We start from the raw sequence: 19,290 nt of genomic DNA on the forward strand, positions 1-19,290 counted from the left end.
CGATCCCAATACGAAGTTCGCGAACATCAGGGATATCCATCGGGCTCAAATCGAAGCGGGTGAAAAGGAGGTTATCACGGCTGAATCCAGCGACTCTGAATGCCCTAGTGAGGCTGGCAGCTGTATTGTAGTGGGTGTGGTTGAGGATCAATAGTTAATAGTAATGAGGAGGTTGGGTTGTGATCCCATCGTTTTTGTGGTGCCAGAAACAGGGGGGTGCCAGGAAGTGGGTATGTTGACTTACCTGTAGAGAAGGCTTAGGACGGAAGACAACGATGAGTACTGGCATTTGTTTCCACGGCGCACAACTATCAACCTTTGTCTCTGAAGGAACTCATGATCCATGAAGCGAAATGCATGAAGTACTTCGCAGTTCGCTCTCGCTCTCTCAAAGGAGCCGGCAATCTTAAAATTGGCAGCCACAAGGCAAGGGAGTCTCCCCCTGTACGCGGAGAGAAGCCGTGTTAACCCCTCCATCCATCCCCTGTAATCTCCACTGTATGGGTGCACGGAGAACTGCATCGCACATTCTAAAGCTGCGACGTTCTGCCCGCTGGTTTTTTTCGTGATCTTAACAGGAATTGATATACGCTAGGTCATATTTTAGCCTTCATTGGCACACGAAATATGTTACATTTTTACACAGTCTTCTCATGGTATAGCCGCCAAGCTGTCTGATGTAAGTGAGAAAGTCCATAGTTCACAAAAAATACTCAGCACCCGTATTTCTTCCCAGAATTCCAAGTTGGGCCGTCCCAATCTGGCTGAGAAGGCCACAGAACCCTACATGTAGTGCGTTCGGGCAAGACTATGTGCGAAGCGAATGCCGCCCATAGTATCATCCAATCACTTACCGCTCAATGGCAACTACTAGGGTAGTCGATTACATACTACGTAGATGCCAGATGGACAAGAATTCCTCTCTTGCCCTCTTTTGTGGGAGATCCCGGAATCGGCCAATCTGTCTGAAGTTTGACAGGTCTCCATCCACGTCAATCCAACGCAAGGTCAACCTAGTCGGTGTACTGCATGACGTAGATCCCGATTCAAAAGCGTGATTTCCGAACCTACTTCGACATCGTTAAGCCCTCCACGAGCAGAGTTCAATAAATCTGGCTCCCGGGGACCATCTTCAGCTACTACCAGAATGCTTGCCAAATCACTTCCGATCCTACAAAACTACCAAGAACACATGGCCACTTTCAAGTAAATAGATGCACAAGACGATGCCGAAATTTATTAGGATTTAATACAGCGTCTTATCTATCCACACTGGTAAACAGGCGTTTCTGTGTTCCAGTACGCGTACAAGTTCTTGTTCCCCTTCCGATCAATCTTACCCTGCCGGCGCCGTTCCTCCTTCTGCACCTTTTCCTCATTCCTGTACTGCACCGCCAGCAGCGATCGCTGCTCCGATGCAGATAAGTGCATCAGTGCACTTCGATCATTCGCCCTCATGTTTGCTAGCTGATGCGCGATCACCGCCTTCTCTCGCTTTTCTCTTTTAGACAGTGCTTGTGTCCGACCAGGATGCAGCGGGTCCTCGCTGGACTCCTCTTCTTCAGATTCTACCTGGACATATTCTAGTCGTGAAGGTGGGGTCCGCATTCGGCGTCTTAGGTGATTGATAGACGGTCCCGTCTGGTCCGAGGACCGCTTGGATATGATCTTGCCTGATGGCAACCGAAGAGAGTCTTCATCGACCTGTAACGGCTGTCGACTCGGGCTTGCCGGCTCGTTCTGCACATCGCACTCGTCTTTGTCGCTCTCAAAGTCACTCCCTTCGTTGCCTTCGGTCTCGGAGAAAGTGAAGTCGTAAAAGTCGGCAAATTCGGAGTCTTGGTTTGCTGGGTCAAACCTGCAGTGACCTTTGCCGACCATGTGTTGCTGTACAGCTTGTACCGTTGTCCTCTTTGTCCCGCAATGTAGACATTCCCGATAATCGAATATGACTAGGCGCAGGTACTTGAAGAGAGTTTCCAGGTCGACGAGTAGATTTTGCTGATGTGGAATAAACAGGCCGTGTGACTTTTGCATGTGGGCTACACTGGCAGGGAAGTCTGCTGAGAGATTGGGGCAGAATAGGCATTGCCCAGGAATGAATGGTTGCATGCCCGCGCTGTGAGAGTCAATTGACTCTTTCGGGGAAAATGGTATGTTGTTGTTGTTGTTCTGATTTGAGAACGAGTCCATCGAATTCCGAAGTAGCGCAGTTGTTGCTGTGTTCGTTGCTGTTGTTGTTGCACCCGGCATTGATAAGTGGTCGTTTGAGTGGAATTAGCTTCTGGCTGGTCCTAGTTGGAAGAGGGGACGGAACTGGATCCCGATGTTGTATCTAAAATTGAAGTTGTCTTTTCGATTGAATTGATGGAATGGAATAAGCTCCATTCGGATGATTCCCATATCTATATAATTACTTGCATTCACATAAACAAACTAGGCGGCGTTCCGAACATCCACGGGTTCTCAACACCGTGGTCGATGGCCCAGAAGTCCGAGCCGCAGGACTAAGCCCCTTCAGACCAAGGATGTACGCCATGATTGAGACGGCCCACTATAACTGGAAGAGTCCGCCAATGAACACTTAGTATCATGGTGACGAGGTATGATTCATAATGAACGATACAGCCACTTTCGGTGTTCTACCAATGAGCTGCTAGGTGACTCACCACAACAATGAGACAGGCAAGAATGTCAAAGACCCTGAAACGGCTCTTTCTCTTTTCTAGGTATTATTCTGACTTAGATCTCGACTGAGCAATATCATCAGGAGATTGGCTCATTAAGAGCCGCGATTGGCCGAGAATAGCCGAGAGTCTTATCTAGCAAAAGCCACGCATAAACACCAATACAGTCACAGGTTCAGAGGTGCGGCTCAAGGAATCAGTGTATGTGGCATTGAATACATTCATTTGCTCTATTTGATTGTCTCTTTGATGTAATTGAAACAGCAGAGTGGTCTAATCATCGGCCACATTGGCCAGCGACAATCTGGCTAGACAACTCATTGGGCGGGATTTCCAACCCACATCGACCGTCTGCAGAGCAAGTTCCCTTGAATGTCCCGTCAGTGCAGGCCTGGCCTGCAACGCCGCCACCCTTCCTCTGGGGAGCTGTCGATATCTATATTAGCACGCAAATGCAGATGGACGTCTTGGCGCCGAAAGCTTTAAGAAGTACGCACTCGCATGGACAGACGCTGTAAGCCCCAAGATCAGGAGAGCGGCTTTTACGGAGAACTTCATATTCGATAAGAATTGCTCAAGTCAATGACGAGAATTCTGCTTTGCTTCGAAATTGAATGGATGATTGAACAGTAGATCAGTAAAGTTGTGAGGAGTAGAACGAATGAGGAAAGAGATAGGAATTTTGAGCAAGAAGATGCGAAACCAACGCGAATGACTTGCGTGATAAGTCAGAATGGTTAATGAGTTGTTGTTCTAGACAGCTTGAATCCTCAGGATGTTCGTCGCTATTTAAGCATGAGGTAGATTTACCAACAAGATCATCACTTGCTTTATTTGACTCTGTAGGGAAGATTTTCTTTCGTCTTCGAGATCTTCATTTGCCCATTCGCTTTCGGTTCCCATGGATTTGGCTTCGCTTACAGCGACTTGCAACGTCGCAAGTTTGGATGGCATCCTCGTTGACACCGCTCTATCTTTCGGATGAAACTTTACCGACGTCCATTGAGTAAGCCATCTCAAATAAGCGACTCTTGAATGTACCCGTCTGACCCAGGGAATTGGAACCAACCGCGTCTGATCGACATTTGAGAAGCGAAACAGTACAGCGATAGAAGCTTAGTATTGAGGTTTCTAGAAGACTTCGATTGAGGTAATTTCCACCGCAATCCCCCATGAAGAATTCTATGGAGTTTTCACGCTTCATTCTCCTAGAACGACAGTTTGTGAGACTTTTCCTGACAGTAGTATCCACCGAGCATGTCGTTTTGAATTCCGAGCGTTCCAAAATGCGGCAGCGATATGTCTTCCGCTACCTAAGCACTCATTCTATTCCTACAAGACGCCGCAAGTCTTTCCAATACGCTCAGGTGCCACTCAAACTCCCTGACGCTAATGCTGAATCGCCGCAAGTTCCGCGTTCCTACAAACATTGCACTCTCGATATCTTCCGGCAGGATTTCTTTGAAGACGGGGCACATTGTCGCCACTCGGAGGATGGTAACCATGGTGAAGGTCCTACGGAGATGTCAGAAACGAGCCTCTACAGTAGTGGTGCTCTGTAGCCTAAGGCTTCGCACTTACACCATTCCGGCAGCAAATAGGCCAGTAATGCTGTTGGCAGGATCAATGTCGAAAACATTGATGAAACCCTTGCAACCCTCAAGGCACATTCGGCACCGCTCCAATATCGCCTCCCGGCACGGATGCGTCTCGAAGTGCGCCATGTTCAACATCACGTATTCGATGAAAGGGCGATGAATGATGTACTGCCCCGCATAGTACCGCCCCTTGAGCCTCAGCACGTTCCACGGATTGTTGCCCAACTCTTCAACTTGAATGATACCGGGCGTCACAGGAGAACTCGCAATTTCCGGCTGTTGCCCAGGCGTTCTTCTAGGCTGGCTCGTAAGCAGGAAATCGGGGAGATTGCGGTAAAGCGCACCGTGATAGGACCAAAGATCCTCGGTGATCCGCAGTAGCCAGTTGGCGTAGTTGGTGCGCGTCATGCGGAACTGGTCTTTGCTATCAAAGACGACGCTGTTAACCCGGTTGAGAAACCGCCTGATTGCCGCGTTGGTACTGATTTGGAAGGCGACAAGTTCCTCGGTCCTGTAGAAAGACGTCGATGACGGACTCGTCACATCGGCTTCCGGGGTCACCTGGTTGATGGTGAAGTCTTTGTGCTGCTTGGGTGTTTCGGGGGCCGGGTAGGGTACGACTTCTTCGTATCTCGCTATACCTGAGGGTAATGTGATTGAGATCTCGGACACAAAGTCACCTTCGTAAATCAGTGCGACCCAAAAGAGTCTACGGAAGGCGTCCGAGAATTCATCATTGCCTTCTGCGCCTCTGGCATCTCTGTTTCTTGTTTTAGTAACCCAATTGCTTGCAGGCGGGACTTGCGAGGTCCTCAAGATAAGTACCTTTTCGCGAGAGCTTCACACTTGACGGCGGTTGCATGTGCCCAGTGGAAAGAATCTGCTACTCTTCCGTTCGCATTCATGTATAAGCTGCAGGCCGTCAGTTCAGGTAGAACTATGCTAAGTATACAAGCATGAGCCTGACCTCGCCAACATCGTGCATTGTGCTGCTTTAAGGCTGATTTCAGATGAAATGAAGCCCAGCAAAAGTCGCGCTTTTCGCCATAGCTGCTCATCGATGCCCGGAAAGTCTCCAATGATGCTCGAGCTTATGGGTCTTTGGCGTTGACCTCCATCTCGGCCTGCTCTTTCATCCAATGAGATGTGATAGTCCCCGGTGTAGACGAAGGATCCTATGCAGAGGACCAACAGCAATAAACAGTACCGGGCCGGCGCAGTAAGGGGCGAGACCACACTTGCAGTCTTTTCAGACGCTACTACTTCATTTAAAGTGTTGATGATGTCCTCCGGGGAGAGGAGAGGAAAGAAGATGTTCACTTCGGCAAAGTACTCATGGATCACCTCCCGGTACCGATCAGCGGCATGGATGGATACTGGCAGACTCCGGTCTTGGAATAATCTCCAAGACTCTGGAGGGCACATCGAAGAATCTGTACCTGTGTCTTTGCGGAAAAAGATGTCAGTTGCTTCCGCTGAGCGCAGCCCTCCTGAAAAAGCTGGCCGCGGCGGTTGTGACTCCGAGTCCGTTTCTGATAGCAGCTGCTTTACTATCGGCCACTCAAAGACATGGTTCGCATTCGCTGTATGGGATAAAGGGATTGGAATTTGAGCATCTGCAACAGCATTCCTGGTCTGAACCGCATCTGTTTGGTCCCTCGTTGACGTTGAGTCAGGACCTGCCTCGGGCTGTGTATGGTGTGCCGATCGCGGAGTTGTAGCATGCCGTGTAGCTTGGGGTGATGGCGTATCTAAAGACGGTTGGGAAGCTTGCTGGCTCTGTGGTTGCTGTTGTCCAGAAAATACTGGTGAAGAAAGCAGGCGATCTTCCAACATCTGGATGCGCTCCAACAAGATCCTAGTATTCTGCTCGATGCGCGGCTGGTTCGAGTCGCGGTAGACGCACTCCACGTTCTGCGTCACGCAGAGACTGCACTTTGGCTTGGCAGCGTCGCATCGCGTCTTGCGAGCCCGGCAGTTGGTACATGCCTGCCATACACGGCGTCGTGCCGGAAAGTAATGGGCAGCAGAGAAGGAGGAAGACGGCGCGGAGTCATCCATGATCGGCCGCCCATCGGCATCGGGAGCACAAGGGTACGGGAGTGAGTTGTGCGATTTGCGGAGATGGAACTGGAAAATCCACTGGAGAAAAGGGGAAATCTTTGGCGGATTTGACTGGCTGAGGCCCACGCTTCAAGTTACTTCAGGGGACATTACGTGGGGAACTTCCCCGCTACTCCCCGGCTGTCCTAGTGCTGCGCGGCGCCGGGATCTTGCCGGTCTGTCCGTGATGTTCGGCCTGAGGGCCGAGTGCTCGCGGCTTGTTCAGATTCATCCAGCGACTACAGACTGACGGACTGCTTAGGAAACATAAGTTTGTGGAAAGCCCAGATGACGTATGGCGGACTACCTTAAATTAGGACTATTCCCATATAGCAAGGATCTCGCCTGAGAAGCTGTAGAATCCGATCAATGCCAAGCATAGCGAAGAATATGACGGTCAATTCTTCCTTGACTCAAATCGGTGTAGTACATATTGCAAGTGAATCGAAAAGAGTTGAACCCGTAGTCATTATTCTACAAAACCCAAATAACGCCAGTGTATGCAACCCAATCAGCCTCATCATGATGTCGAGGCTAATGAAAGTTTTGAAGCTATGAAACAACAGCGACTGGAGTTAGACTGGCCTGAGCAAGATGCTTCTTCTTTTCATCAGGTGCCAGCTCAAATACGCCAACACCAGATACAGTTTCTTTAGGCTTTCCTTGTTCCTTCTCAACCTCTGAGGGAATCACCTTGCCCTCCAACCTCTTGTCCCCAGGCGTCATCGGCGCATAGAGGCTCAACAACTCATTCAGCCTCTCTCGCTGAATGCAGTTTTCGTACTTCCAGCTGGCAGCAAGCTCATCCAGCTCTTCAAACGTCTTGTCCTTGAAGTAATCGGCCCATTCGGGGATCATGTACTCCGTCATGGTGATGCCGCGGATGCCGCGGAACACGTGCATGTGCATGCGCCACTGCCACGGGTACTTCTTGTTGTATTGTGCGGGAACGTTGTCTTCGAACCACTTGTGTAGGGGGCCAAAGAGATTGGGCTGGAGGTGTGCGTCGTCGTAGGCCCAGCTGTCGACGGCGAGGTCGCGCTTCTTGCGGATCATGGGGCCGAGGAGCTTCAGCCAGGCGGAGTCGGGGGAGAGGTAGGTCATGCCCATGACGTTTACGTCTTTGTAGGCCCAGATACTCCATGCTGCGGATGGAGCTGTTAGCGAATGTTCAAAGGTCTCGTGTCGCAAGTTGTCTCACCAATGCCCTCGTCGGTATAAATTGCCATTTGCTTGTCGAGCATCTTGTATCGTTCCTCGTTGTGCTCTTCGAAGTCTGGGTTGTACTCCTTTCGTTCGTAAATTGGACCGAATTCGCCTGCGCCTCGACGGTTAGCGATTTGTCTATTCATACCTAAAGGTGTTCATACCATTCCAGATTGGCACGTTGTGCTCTTTCATGAAAGCAACCTTGCGGTCGTACATCTGGCGGATATAGGCATCCTGATCTGCCAGACCTTGGTATCTACCAATGCGGTTGGGAAAGCCGAATCCACAGTAATCGTGCACCGCATAGACAGAGTTATCGAACACCTTTGTGAAGCCGGAAAAGTCCATGCTAAACGTGTTGCCCTCGAGCCAGAGAATGTGTTCGGGATCAATGTCGCGAATGGCGGGGACGATGCGATCGTAGAAGGCGAGAAGGCGAGTCCACTCGACGTCGGCGGGTTCGTTGAGAGGGTTGTATCCTGCGATCCACGGATTTCCCTTGTATCGCTTCGCTATCACCTGCCAAAGGTTGATAACTCTGTCTTGGAAATGCTTGTGGTCCCAGAACGCGGCGTATCCGGTCGGGTTATCTGAGTGCCAATCTTGGTTCTGGCCACCAGGAGCGGAGTGGAGGTCGAGAATTGTGTAGATCTTGTACTTGGCGCACTACAAGAAGAAACATTAGTCGGGAAGAAGACTCTGAGAAACGTTGGAGGAACCTACGATTTCAATTGCGCGATCAAGATGCTTGAAGCCTTCCTCTTTGATCACAAAGGGGTTCATGTCATCTTCGAAGTGGTGGTAGTTGAAAGACAGGCGGATGCAGTTGAAGCCAATTGAGGCGAGGAATTCGGCGTCTTTCTCGGTGAAGAAGTATTCGAGGAACTTGTCAAAGAAGAAATCGCACTTCTCCTTGCCGAGCACCTTCAGCAGCGCTGCACGAATCTGGTGCTCACGGCCGGGGAAGCCGTTCATGAAGTTCTCCATCAGCATCCAGCCACCGAGGGCCGTCTGTTTCGCGAAAGGCAGTCAGCATTGGGCCTTCGGATAGTCGCATGCTGGATGTAAAGTGGTAGACACTTACGCCGCGGAGAAGGACAGGCTTGCCCTCAGCATTGACAATGCTGGAGCCGGACGTTCTGAGGATTCCGTTTGACATTGCTGCAATCAGATTGAATCGAAATCAGCGAGGATGGCAGAATCAAGGGACAGGGACCAACCGATCCCAACGGCAAGTCCAGCTCCTAAATAGGACCCTTCGCATACGCGCGACGGTACCAAGCCAGAGCTTCGTACGATCCGTCACTCTCATTGCGGAGTCTTCGCATTAGGTCCACACAAAAGGGCCCATGACGTCCCATTATCTCTGAGTAAAGCATAGGCTGACCGAACTCGTCCATACGCGCCGCCGAAGGCCAACACGCGACTTAGAGTCCCCCGCGTTGGACCTTCGGGGCAGACTTTGATGCTTCCCCGACCCCACGTTCCCAACTCGGGGGAATCATTTGGATGCCCCGCATAGCTTAGACGACGGACGACATCAGCCGCAGGACTCAAAGGACGCTAGGGGGAAGGTTTTAAATGCCCCGATGGCGCCCAGACCAGATCGGGGGAAGTATCTAGTTCCCCCGAAAGTTCATGATTCGTCAATCTTGGTGGAAAAGAGGAGCCAGGCATCTCATACGTACTCCACACTATCGTCGGCCGACGCTACACAACTGGTGTTGTTCTCACTAGTTTACACGGTTTTGCTGCCCTTCGTTCTACGGAAACAATCGGACGAGTCAGGCGAGCTTGACTTCATCCGCAACTTCTAGAGGTTCGTTTCCCCATGGAGACTCGTCCAGACAACTTCATCTCGTGATGCCCCGGATGTGGGGACCAAGTTTGCTTTTACCCCAGCCCCCGGATCTTCTCCGCATCCCATCATCCGACTTGCCAAACCCCTGTCTTTGTACCGATAGTTCCCAAGTCCTCTTCGGCAGGCAGAGCCTTTGCGTCCCAAGCGTACGGTTCTGCAAACATTGTCGTGTGTGAGTGTGAAGGGCTAGCTTTCCGCGCCAATGATAATATCGCTCGATCGGAATACTTCTCCTCCTAAGCCCATCTGCCGATTTCATAACGCCGTCACCTAGCAAGACTGCTTGAGACCAATCCAACCAGCAAAACCTAGCAAAGTCTCGAAGCGTTCCAGAAGAGTTGTTGACATCGTCCCACCTCGACAGGACAACTTGGTCACGGGCATATAAGGACACGCAAGATCCCGGCTATCTGGTCTCGGTTCTCAACTCATAAGTTCATCTCCACTACTGAGCCAACCTTGCCTCCTTTCTCCCGGCTTAGTTCTTGTCAACTTCTCTGTTCTTCTACGATACTACTTGCCACAATGAACTTCCTCCGCCAACGCCTCCCTGCCCCGAGGCAAGACCAGCAAGCCCGACGAGCTCGCCAGCAAGGCGGACCGGCGGCCGCGAGCGAGAGCTACCAACCCTCTCGCATCGCCCAACTCGCCCAGGAGTCTCCCACATGGTACAAATCCGCCGCCCGCCGAAAGCTCTACTTCCTCCTCTTCCCCGCCGCCGTTGTCTCGTACGCCACGAGCGGATACGATGGCTCGATGATGAACTCCCTCCAGACCGTTTCCTACTTTGACGACTTCTTCGACAACCCGCGCGGCGCGGTCCTCGGCTTGATGAGTGCCATCATGGCTTTGGGGAGCATCTGCTCGACACCCATCGCTCCGTGGGTCGCTGATAAGTTTGGAAGACGATGGGGTATCACGACGGGAAGTTGTATCATGATTATTGGTGCAATCTTGCAGTGCGAGAGTACCGCGTTTGCCATGTTTGTCGTGAGCAGATTCATCCTCGGATTCGGTCTTTCTTTTGCGACGACTTCGGCGCCGAGCTTGGTTAGTGAGCTGTCGCATCCCAAGGATCGCGTCACCATCACGGCTATCTGCAATACCTGGTATGTACTATCATCTTAAGCAACCAATTGGAGAAAATCAAGAACCAAGGGCTGACGACGTGGGCTTGGCAGTTGGTATGTCGGTAGTATCGCGGCAGCATGGATCACGTTTGGTACTCGAAATATCCCTAGCACCTGGTCTTGGCGAATTCCGTCTCTTCTTCAGATGGCACCTAGTGTGGTGCAGCTCGCAGCCATCTGGTTTGTTCCCGAGTCTCCGCGTTGGCTCATCTCACACGATCGCGGGGACGAGGCCATGGAGGCCTTGAAGCAATACCACGGCGAAGGCGAAGAGACGGAGCTGGTCAGATTGGAGTTTGAAGAGATCAGAGCTGCTATCGACAATGAGAAGAGTAAGTTTGGAGATCCCATGGAGTCTTGACGCATTTGCTAATCGCATCGAAGGACTTGGAAGCACAACTTGGGCATCAATGGTTAAGACGAAAGGCAACCGATACCGCATGTTCCTTGTCGTCTGTAAGAATCTCGTCCAAGCATACAAGAATCTAGTTCCATTTCCATACTGACGCTAACAATAGGCATGGGATTCTTCTCCCAATGGTCTGGTAACGGCCTGATTGCTTATTGTAAGTAGAAGACGAAACTTCCCCATTACTTCAGTGAGATTTGGACGTTGACTGATGCGGACTAGACCTCTCGAGAATCATGGACACCGTCGGTATCACGAACAAGAACACACAAGCTCTGGTCAATGGCTTACTCAACATCTGGAACTTTGGCCTTGCCCTGACTACTGCATTCTTCGTGGAACGCATCGGCCGCCGCCCCCTCTTCCGCATCTCGACCTGCGGTATGCTCGTAGTCTTTATCGGTTGGACCATCGCCTCAGCTCGATTCGCCGAAACCAGTGCCAGCTCCGCCGGTATCGCCGTCATGGCGCTGATTTTCATCTATCAAGTCTTCTACTGCATCGCCTTCTCGCCCTTGCCGGTCGCTTATTCTGTGGAGGTCCTGCCGTACTCCATCCGCGCCAAGGGCATGGCAACATATGTCTTCTCGACCAAAGCTGCCGTCTTTGTCAACCAATACGTAAACCCGATCGGCATCCAGAACATTGGTTGGCGCTTCTATATAGTCTATGTTGCTATCTTAGCTGTGGAGGCTTGCATCGCTTATGGGTGGTTCTTGGAGACTAAGGGCAAGGCTTTGGAGGAGATTGCCGTCATCTTTGATGGTGAAGAAGCGAACGTTCGGATTGCGGAGAATGGGAAGGGAGATGGTCCTATTGACGTGGTGGAAACGGAGCACGCAACTTCAAAGGTCTAGTTCGAGCGGATTTTGTCTACCTAATCAGGTACGTGATAAATCTCACATGAGGACGGACTTGAACATGAGGGCATGACAGCAAAGAGACCAGAGTAAGCAGATCACAAGATTACACAAGAGATAAATTTCTTGAAAAACTGGGTTTTTGAAATATTTTTCATGAGATACCAACTTGAGCAATTTAAGTTTGAGGTTGATGATTTACGTTGGTGCATTAAAGGTCTCAATCATGTCAGAGCAGACCCGATGAGGGCATGAACTTAGATTTTCCAGTCTAGAGCCAGTGACCACTGAGGGGCGTTCGAAGTTTAGACTTTGGTTCCCTCTCTGGCTGGCAGCTGTCTTCGCCGAAGCCTAACATTCGAACCTTTCTGGGAAACGAGCCAATTGGAACAATGGTCAACAAACCATTCAAGTACATCATTCACAGTGGGGTACTTACTAGCATTTTTCCTCCAAAATTGCATCAGGGCCAGTAAGCTCGAGATCGAAGTATAGGGAGAGGGTTGGGGTAAGCTGTATGACCACCTCCTCAGCAATGGTCCCAGTCACGGACGTCTGGAGATCGGACTTTGGCCATCTTCATCTAACTGATATCTACGCTAATGAGTCAGCAGAACCTTTGAACTCGATGCTTGCGAGATCTACTTCGACCAAGACACACTCGAGCTCGGGATCCTGAGGCAAAGAAGAAATGGTCTTTGAAGAGTTTGGCCGAATATTGGAGACAGGACTCGTCAGGGAAACTTACGCATGTCGTCATTGTCCCCTTTGCTCCACCTCTCAGGCCGAAACGCGTAAACATCTTGGCCATACTCTTCCTTGCTACGATGAACAACCCAAGGGCTGAAGCCGACAACAAACTAACAAAAACAAGAGTTATTAGCAGGTTTAAAAGTGCGTGATGGCCTCGAGCTGTGGTGATCAAGGCGATGCTTACCCCAGCTGGCATGTGGTCGCCACCAATGTCATAGCCACCTTGGGGCACTACACGAGGAAGAGTCATGCCGGCATAACTATCAAGAAATAAACCTACGATTGAATGTGCATTCTAGCTTAGTCTAACTCTATCTTAATGTGTCCACTTCCACGACTAACGCAGCTGAGCATGTTGCGTTTCTTCTCTTCAGGGTAGAGAGCCGTTCCTTTGTGATCAACCTTGCCGTCACAAACAGTGACTTTACAAGCACCGCAGCCGCCCATTTCGCAGAAGAAGGTCATATCAAAGCCTGCCTCCCGTAATACCGTTAGCAGCGTTTTGTCGGGGGTAACGTCCAATGTCTTCTTCCGGTGTGACTCGAGCTCATTCACTTCAACGGTGAAAGGCTTGCCTCTCGTTGATGCGGAATCCACTCCGAAGCTTTCGAAATGTAGCATGTGGTCTGGATATTCCATCTCCCTAGCTCGTCTCTGTGCGGCTTTCATCAATCCTTCTGGGCCGCAACAGTAAATCCTCGTGGTGTGTTTTCCATCCTTATCAGAGCCCGGAATCAGGGCGTCCAAGTCTAGGCGTCTGCCTTCGTTCTTAGCATAGAGCATTATGTTCTCGCTAGGGAAGCGGTTCAGGAATGCAGCCTCTTCGCGGTTTCGCGTTGCGTAATGTACTTCGTAGTCGATGTCCTCCTTCTTCCACTGGGCAATCTTTGGGAGGAATGCTGTCACGCCGATACCTCCGATTATGACAAGTCGCCTGTCCACCAGTCCTTCCTCCACGCATTTCTGTTCGTCTTCTACAGCCTTTGGGACCCCGCCAGGGGCCATGGTGATTATATCACCTATTTGGAGCTTCATGTGTAGATACCTCGATCCTCCCCTAGAATGATCGTCGTGGGCCACGCCAAGGGAAAACCGGTTCAGGTCTCCTGATACAATCGAGTATGACCGCGAATACCTCTCATCGTTCGTTCCGAATTCAATTTGCGCAAACGCGAACTCTTTGAAGGTGGGTTCGTTGATCGTGAAAGGTTCTCGGAGTTGAAAGGTGAAATGTTTGACTCGCGAAGTAACGGGTGTGATATCCACGACTGCGTATCTTTTCGGCGTCGACTGCAAGCGGTTCATCGCAAATTCCCGGACCATGCTGGTCACCACGCTCAGGTTGCACAGCTCCGCCACCAAAGGCAGTGCAACGTCCTTCCCCTGGATCACGCGCTTGATATTGAGAATCGACCATCGCGGATGAGGACGCTCCATGAGCTCCATCACGTCACCCGCGCATATATACCCCGCCGTTCTGACTCTCATATTCCATCCCGTTCGCGCCGTGCGATTGACGCGCTTCAGGGCTCTGCCCCATTCGAAGCGCAAGTTTAGCTTGTAACACGGGCTGCGAGGTTCGCTCACTTCAACCACGACATCCCTGCCGATGCGGTAGACGTCGCCGACGCAAACATTTTTCTCGCTCATGTTGGTGCCAACTATGTTCTCCCCAAAGGCGCCGTAATCGAAGAGCTCCGGTTTGGGACAGCCGTCCTCGCACCGCCAGGACTCATAATGCTCCGAGGCGTACTGGTGCAGAGCACGCTCGGTACTCCAGTGTATGGGGTAGACGTGCTTGTCATTGCCGATGCCGTGCTCGTTGATGAAGATACGCCCTTGCTGGACTTGTTTGAAGATGCCGGACGGTTCGGCGACGAGAGTTTTGACTTTTCCGGATCTGATTTGGAGGACTTTGCCTGGAAGCGGTGTTGGCGCATCGGAGAGACTGCTTATGGTCTCTTTTGAGATATTTCTCGTGCTTTTTGGCATTTTGAAAAAAAAAAACAATACGAGAGCTTTAGCTTTGGATTAGCTTTCGATGGTATGTTTGACGGTATTGCCCACAAATTATAGCTAAGTAGCTGCGCAATGCAAGTGCAGATATTGCCGAGAGTCTGAGAGTTGTAATAGTCTTTGCTGATGATGAGAGACGCCCATAATGGATCAAAGCGACGAAAGTATTCCTTAAGACAAAGAGCGATTTCCCCGATTTCTCAGATTAATTCGTGGATCAAAGCCCATGACGGAGCTCCACGGTGCCGAGGGCGCGAAGGCGCGGCGACTTTCTGCTTTGATGACATCACAACTGCTCGGCCCTCTCGGTGCCTCACGGCGATAACAAAAGACGCGAACATACAGAATAATTAGCACGTATCCAATTTTGAGCTTCGTGGTCGGATCTGCAACACAAGCTTTCATCACGTGCAGGCTAACCAGTATCATCACTACGAGCAGATTATGTATGATCCTTCCTTAGGCTAGTGGTGAGTAAGCAAAACGTACTGACCGATATTCCTTACATAAATTCCAGACTAGGTTATAGTGCTGACCGGCCAGACCGGTAGTGGCACCATAGCAGAAACCTCAATGTTTCCGCAGGCTTGCAGTTATTAACGCTCTCTGTCCAGCAGCGCGCCAGACCTCGTCAAGATCCCCATTTCCGTTACCAAGTTACTAGCTTAATACCGAGGAATCACGCACAGTAGCGTGAGCTTTGGGTAGAACCTAGTATGCATAGCTTATTAGCTTATGGGGCGCGAAAACCTCTTAGTAGAAGTGGCCATCGGTCTCTGTTGTCGCCCTTGGGGTTATTCCTGTTAGGAATTCGCCCTGAAATTCCTCATCCGGTCGGCAAACCTTCTGTCGTAATTCCGTCCTGGTGGTCGATGTCCAGGTAAAAGTCTACCGGGTCGTAATAGTCCGTCGGTGTACACTTGTTCAAGGGCCTCCAGAACTACCTCGATTGCTAAGAAGCTGCGAGGTTGTTCCGTTTGACATTGATATCGTATTTTTATTAGGCCGGCCCGTCTATTAGGCTGCGGATGAATGCGATTCGGTGAGGCTCGGTTGAATATGAAGAGGAGCTACTGTTCAGCTTGTCGCGGAGATTTTCCTTCCAGCTGTCGAAGGCATTGCCATCGCCGGAGAAAACAGGTGCGTCAGGGAACTCAGGGTTTTCATGGAACTCCACTACGGTCGACTCAAATCTAGACGTTGTTCTATTCGAAATCACTCCGGATGCATCCGTACCGCCTTGAAGAGCGCGAGAACCTTCTTGCTCAGGCGGTCGTACCACTGTAGTCCTCCGTTGGGACCTGAGATGGGCGATAATCTTTCGATCCCATTCATGATCTTCTTGTAGTAGTTCCAGCTCCTCAGATAGGTCCGTCACTCTAGCTTCTGCAAGATCTCGCTCTATCAGTGCCTTTTCGTTCTCCTGATATAGTCTCCGGGCTTACTATACCAGCCGCATGACTTCGTCTTTGGCGGCTTCGTCGCCTGATAATAGCTGGTTCATCTTTGCCATCTTTGTTTCGGTGAAGGAGACCAAGCCAACGAGGGTTAACCGAGATCATCGCGGCACATTGCCCCGGTAAGCTGAGCACCGGCCCCACTCCGTCCGGTCCTGCTCCCTTTTCGGTCGTGCCGGGCTCAACTCCTCGGTTGAATCTTTTCAAGGGAGCGACACGATAAGTATAGTTTCGGTGTGTTCATGTTTCATTTCAGATGCATGGGACGCAGTATCCTGGTTGGACAGTTACGTCCATGGCAACAACATACTTGAACATTGAAGTAATATCAAGACCAATCCTGACCGTTGACGACACAGTATGGTGCCAGAGCTCCCTCGCCAATTTCCCCAGCTTCACACGGCTTGACGCAACCTTCGTAGCGTGTGCAGATGACTCCAATCTTTGCGAGACAGTAATTGGATAGAATAGCAGTATCGCCATAGTTTTGATTTACCCCCACTAAGAGTGGTTAGCACGGAAGAACTTCCAAGGATTAAAAACGCGCAGCTCTTGGCTGGAGACTAATCTTTCCTGTGACTTACTGACTACTCCTTGTATTCCAACAAAATTGGTGATGTTGACATGTCGCTGGAACTGCTGGCTGCAATTGCCGCATGACCGGTAGAACTTCCCAAATTTGTTGGCATAGAAGCCGTCGACGTGTAGCCATCCCTCACCTGCGATTCAACGATGTTAGGATTTTGTGCTCAGATCAAGTGTCACGGCGTCTCAGCTCTTAGTACTCACCGTTATGTTGAAAGACCTTATCACTGGCCTCTTTCGCCCCTCCGCCTCTGACGTATCTCGGTCCAGTACCTTTGAATGTGGCCGCGTCCTCACATACGTCTTCCCACCAAACGTTCTCAATGGTACAGGGACCGCGGCAATGTACGCCCTCAGCTTGAGCAGGGCCAATGATGGCATCCTTCAGCGTCGCCCCGCTATCCAAGATGAATACGGCAGCAGCCTCATCTTGCTCAGCTTGTCCTTTGCAGTCGCCGGAGCTACCTTTGCGATCAAACAGAGCCATCTTGCCATCAAATACTGCATTGGCTGGAATCAAGGAGGCAGTGGGGAAAGAGGTGCTTCCAGTGGCTGTTGGCCATTTCGTGTTGACCGATGGGTGTGGGCAAGATACGCCTCCGGAGGCTTGCCATTTTATGGTGTTTGTTGAGGTTGTTCGGGTCGAGGTGGTTTTGGTCGACTGAGCGGAAACAAGGCTAATGGCCACCACTAGCCCTGGAATAGTGATAGAACGCATTATAGGTGTAATTCTAGAACGAGGACTCAAGCATAGAGGGATGCGGAGAGGCGCGAATTTGAATCTGGTTTTATACATGTGAGGTATCTGTTGACTGACTTGGTCGATCTAACAAAAGAGCTATTGCGTGCGACCATGTTGCATTGCTGTGAGTCGAAATTGGTGGCAATATCTGGCGTTATTCGATGAATACTAGTCGTGGTAAATTCATCATGAGTTTGTCCGCCAAGACCTGCGGACGCCCTCAAACTCCAAGAGTCCAACTCTGACATTCTGGTGAATCGAGGACTGCCAAGATTTGATGCAGCACCTAGCTGATCTCCCACCTTCTGACGGCCTTGCTTGTTCCACCAATCCCACCCAAATCAGGAAGCTGAGGGATGCTCCAACGTAACACTGAGACGATGTCATGCATACAATGCGTATGCAGCCAAAAGGCTTATCTAGGTTCACTGGGAAACAGACAAGGTCGTTTCGGTCTCTAGAAGACTGATTGGGCTCCTTGCTCATCTAAGTATTTCCACAGAGCCTTGCTCTACACGCCATAATTGTATGCTATCTGTAACATACCTGATTTCATGCTGTTGGTACAATGTTCACCTGAAAGCTGCATCAGACCATGCATTCCAATGCTCAAAATTCAAAAAGTTCCAGACAACATTCGGATCCACCAAGTTCGCATCAAAGTCCCCGGGGATCATGGCGTCTCCAAGCTCGGTGTCCCCAGGATGGAGGCCAATTCCATCTGACATGAATGCAGGAGAAGTCTGGATCATCTGGCTAAGGTCATCATGCATCCTAAGCGCGGGTTCGTCTTCTGTAGCCACGCTCGTCTGACGCTGCTGTACTGAATGTGTTTTCGCGGCGACATTGAGCAGTTCTTTGACAATATCGGCGCATCGTCTGGCTACTGCGAGCATTTTCATTGCCTTGAAGATGTCGAGGCTCAGCTCGATGTTTTCCATAACCTCTTCGGCGGGGAAGGGACAGATGTTTGAAATTAGGACGTGGAGCAGGACCATGCAGGCGTCTAGAAGGTACATGCAGTTGTACCACCTACTCCGAGTTAGCTTCTTCGGGTGCAAGGCCTTATGGGTGTAAGGACGTTACCATGTCCTGAAGTAAGGTCGGTGAAGGTAGCTTGTGTGCATGAACTTGATGGTCTCGGTGGCAGCTTTGACGCACGAGGTGACATGTCGCGCGACGGTGTTACGGTCCGCTTCTTGCGTCTTTGAGATGATGAACTGTCGGTGAAGGAGTATCCTGGCGTTCAGGAATCCTGTTCGTGTACATCAGTAATGCTAGCGCATCGGCATGACATGCGAGTAAAGCATACGTAGCTTGAGGACAGTCTTTTGCTTCATGGCGAATTCGCTGTCTTCCAGTGATGATGTGTCAAATCGGAGCTGTCTTGGTAAACCAGACTTCCAGTCATCCAACTCCCTGTCCAGGTTGAGCGCAGTCTGTGACAGCCTTTGGAAGGATGTGTGACTACTGTGCAGACCCAGGTTGTCCGTCATCCACATGAGGATCTTGGCCAGGTCAACCATAGGATTAATCAAACAATACGCCGAGTTGGGAAAATGCTTTAGCATCGTCTTAGCAACATGCACTTGATCTTTTCGTTCGGGCTCAGACTCACCGAGGTTTTCGGGAACGGTAAGTCAACATACCCACTTCCTGGCACCCCCCTTGTTTCTGGCACCACAAAAACGATGGGATCACAACCCAACCTCCTCATTACTATTAACTATTGATCCTCAACCACACCCACTACAATACAGCTGCCAGCCTCACTAGGGCATTCAGAGTCGCTGGATTCAGCCGTGATAACCTCCTTTTCACCCGCTTCGATTTGAGCCCGATGGATATCCCTGATGTTCGCGAACTTCGTATTGGGATCG

General features: G+C 50.6%; 9 protein-coding genes across 9 annotated transcripts; 1 reads left to right on the top strand and 8 right to left on the bottom strand.

Annotated features, from left to right (window-relative positions):
* Positions 1-1,263: 1,263 nt before the first annotated feature.
* On the bottom strand, positions 1,264-1,881 carry CTAM01_16844 (TRI15; the record flags this gene model as incomplete). Its single annotated transcript, XM_060532836.1, has 1 exon — positions 1,264-1,881. The coding sequence occupies one exon, from the start codon at positions 1,879-1,881 to the stop codon at positions 1,264-1,266; it is 618 nt and encodes a 205-aa protein (XP_060372578.1).
* A 1,083-nt stretch (positions 1,882-2,964) lies between these two features.
* CTAM01_16845 (uncharacterized protein) lies at positions 2,965-3,245 on the bottom strand (the record flags this gene model as incomplete). Its single annotated transcript, XM_060532837.1, has 2 exons — positions 2,965-3,113; positions 3,185-3,245. 2 exons carry the CDS (start codon positions 3,243-3,245, stop codon positions 2,965-2,967), a joined length of 210 nt encoding a protein of 69 aa, XP_060372579.1.
* A 755-nt stretch (positions 3,246-4,000) lies between these two features.
* On the bottom strand, positions 4,001-6,346 carry CTAM01_16846 (uncharacterized protein; the record flags this gene model as incomplete). Its single annotated transcript, XM_060532838.1, has 4 exons — positions 4,001-4,202; positions 4,269-5,045; positions 5,111-5,197; positions 5,253-6,346. The coding sequence occupies 4 exons, from the start codon at positions 6,344-6,346 to the stop codon at positions 4,001-4,003; spliced, it is 2,160 nt and encodes a 719-aa protein (XP_060372580.1).
* A 594-nt stretch (positions 6,347-6,940) lies between these two features.
* Positions 6,941-8,756, bottom strand: CTAM01_16847 (murein transglycosylase; the record flags this gene model as incomplete). Its single annotated transcript, XM_060532839.1, has 5 exons — positions 6,941-7,533; positions 7,590-7,706; positions 7,759-8,263; positions 8,321-8,608; positions 8,682-8,756. 5 exons carry the CDS (start codon positions 8,754-8,756, stop codon positions 6,941-6,943), a joined length of 1,578 nt encoding a protein of 525 aa, XP_060372581.1.
* A 1,227-nt stretch (positions 8,757-9,983) lies between these two features.
* CTAM01_16848 (lactose permease) lies at positions 9,984-11,854 on the top strand (the record flags this gene model as incomplete). The annotated part of the gene is made up of 5 exons (XM_060532840.1): positions 9,984-10,567; positions 10,640-10,920; positions 10,973-11,044; positions 11,107-11,154; positions 11,220-11,854. 5 exons carry the CDS (start codon positions 9,984-9,986, stop codon positions 11,852-11,854), a joined length of 1,620 nt encoding a protein of 539 aa, XP_060372582.1.
* A 586-nt stretch (positions 11,855-12,440) lies between these two features.
* CTAM01_16849 (uncharacterized protein) lies at positions 12,441-14,602 on the bottom strand (the record flags this gene model as incomplete). The annotated part of the gene is made up of 4 exons (XM_060532841.1): positions 12,441-12,451; positions 12,606-12,717; positions 12,795-12,870; positions 12,921-14,602. The coding sequence occupies 4 exons, from the start codon at positions 14,600-14,602 to the stop codon at positions 12,441-12,443; spliced, it is 1,881 nt and encodes a 626-aa protein (XP_060372583.1).
* A 1,239-nt stretch (positions 14,603-15,841) lies between these two features.
* On the bottom strand, positions 15,842-16,139 carry CTAM01_16850 (uncharacterized protein; the record flags this gene model as incomplete). Its single annotated transcript, XM_060532842.1, has 2 exons — positions 15,842-15,983; positions 16,072-16,139. 2 exons carry the CDS (start codon positions 16,137-16,139, stop codon positions 15,842-15,844), a joined length of 210 nt encoding a protein of 69 aa, XP_060372584.1.
* Positions 16,140-16,411: 272 nt separating this feature from the next.
* Positions 16,412-17,386, bottom strand: CTAM01_16851 (pectate lyase; the record flags this gene model as incomplete). Its single annotated transcript, XM_060532843.1, has 3 exons — positions 16,412-16,584; positions 16,668-16,802; positions 16,873-17,386. 3 exons carry the CDS (start codon positions 17,384-17,386, stop codon positions 16,412-16,414), a joined length of 822 nt encoding a protein of 273 aa, XP_060372585.1.
* Positions 17,387-17,982: 596 nt separating this feature from the next.
* Positions 17,983-18,936, bottom strand: CTAM01_16852 (uncharacterized protein; the record flags this gene model as incomplete). Its single annotated transcript, XM_060532844.1, has 3 exons — positions 17,983-18,442; positions 18,497-18,665; positions 18,723-18,936. The coding sequence occupies 3 exons, from the start codon at positions 18,934-18,936 to the stop codon at positions 17,983-17,985; spliced, it is 843 nt and encodes a 280-aa protein (XP_060372586.1).
* Between the last annotated feature and the right edge of the window lie 354 nt (positions 18,937-19,290).

The sequence above is a fragment of the Colletotrichum tamarilloi genome, assembly GCF_030869305.1.
Source record: "Colletotrichum tamarilloi strain Tom-12 chromosome Unknown Scaffold_270.1, whole genome shotgun sequence".
Classification (NCBI taxonomy): Eukaryota; Fungi; Ascomycota; class Sordariomycetes; order Glomerellales; family Glomerellaceae; genus Colletotrichum; species Colletotrichum tamarilloi.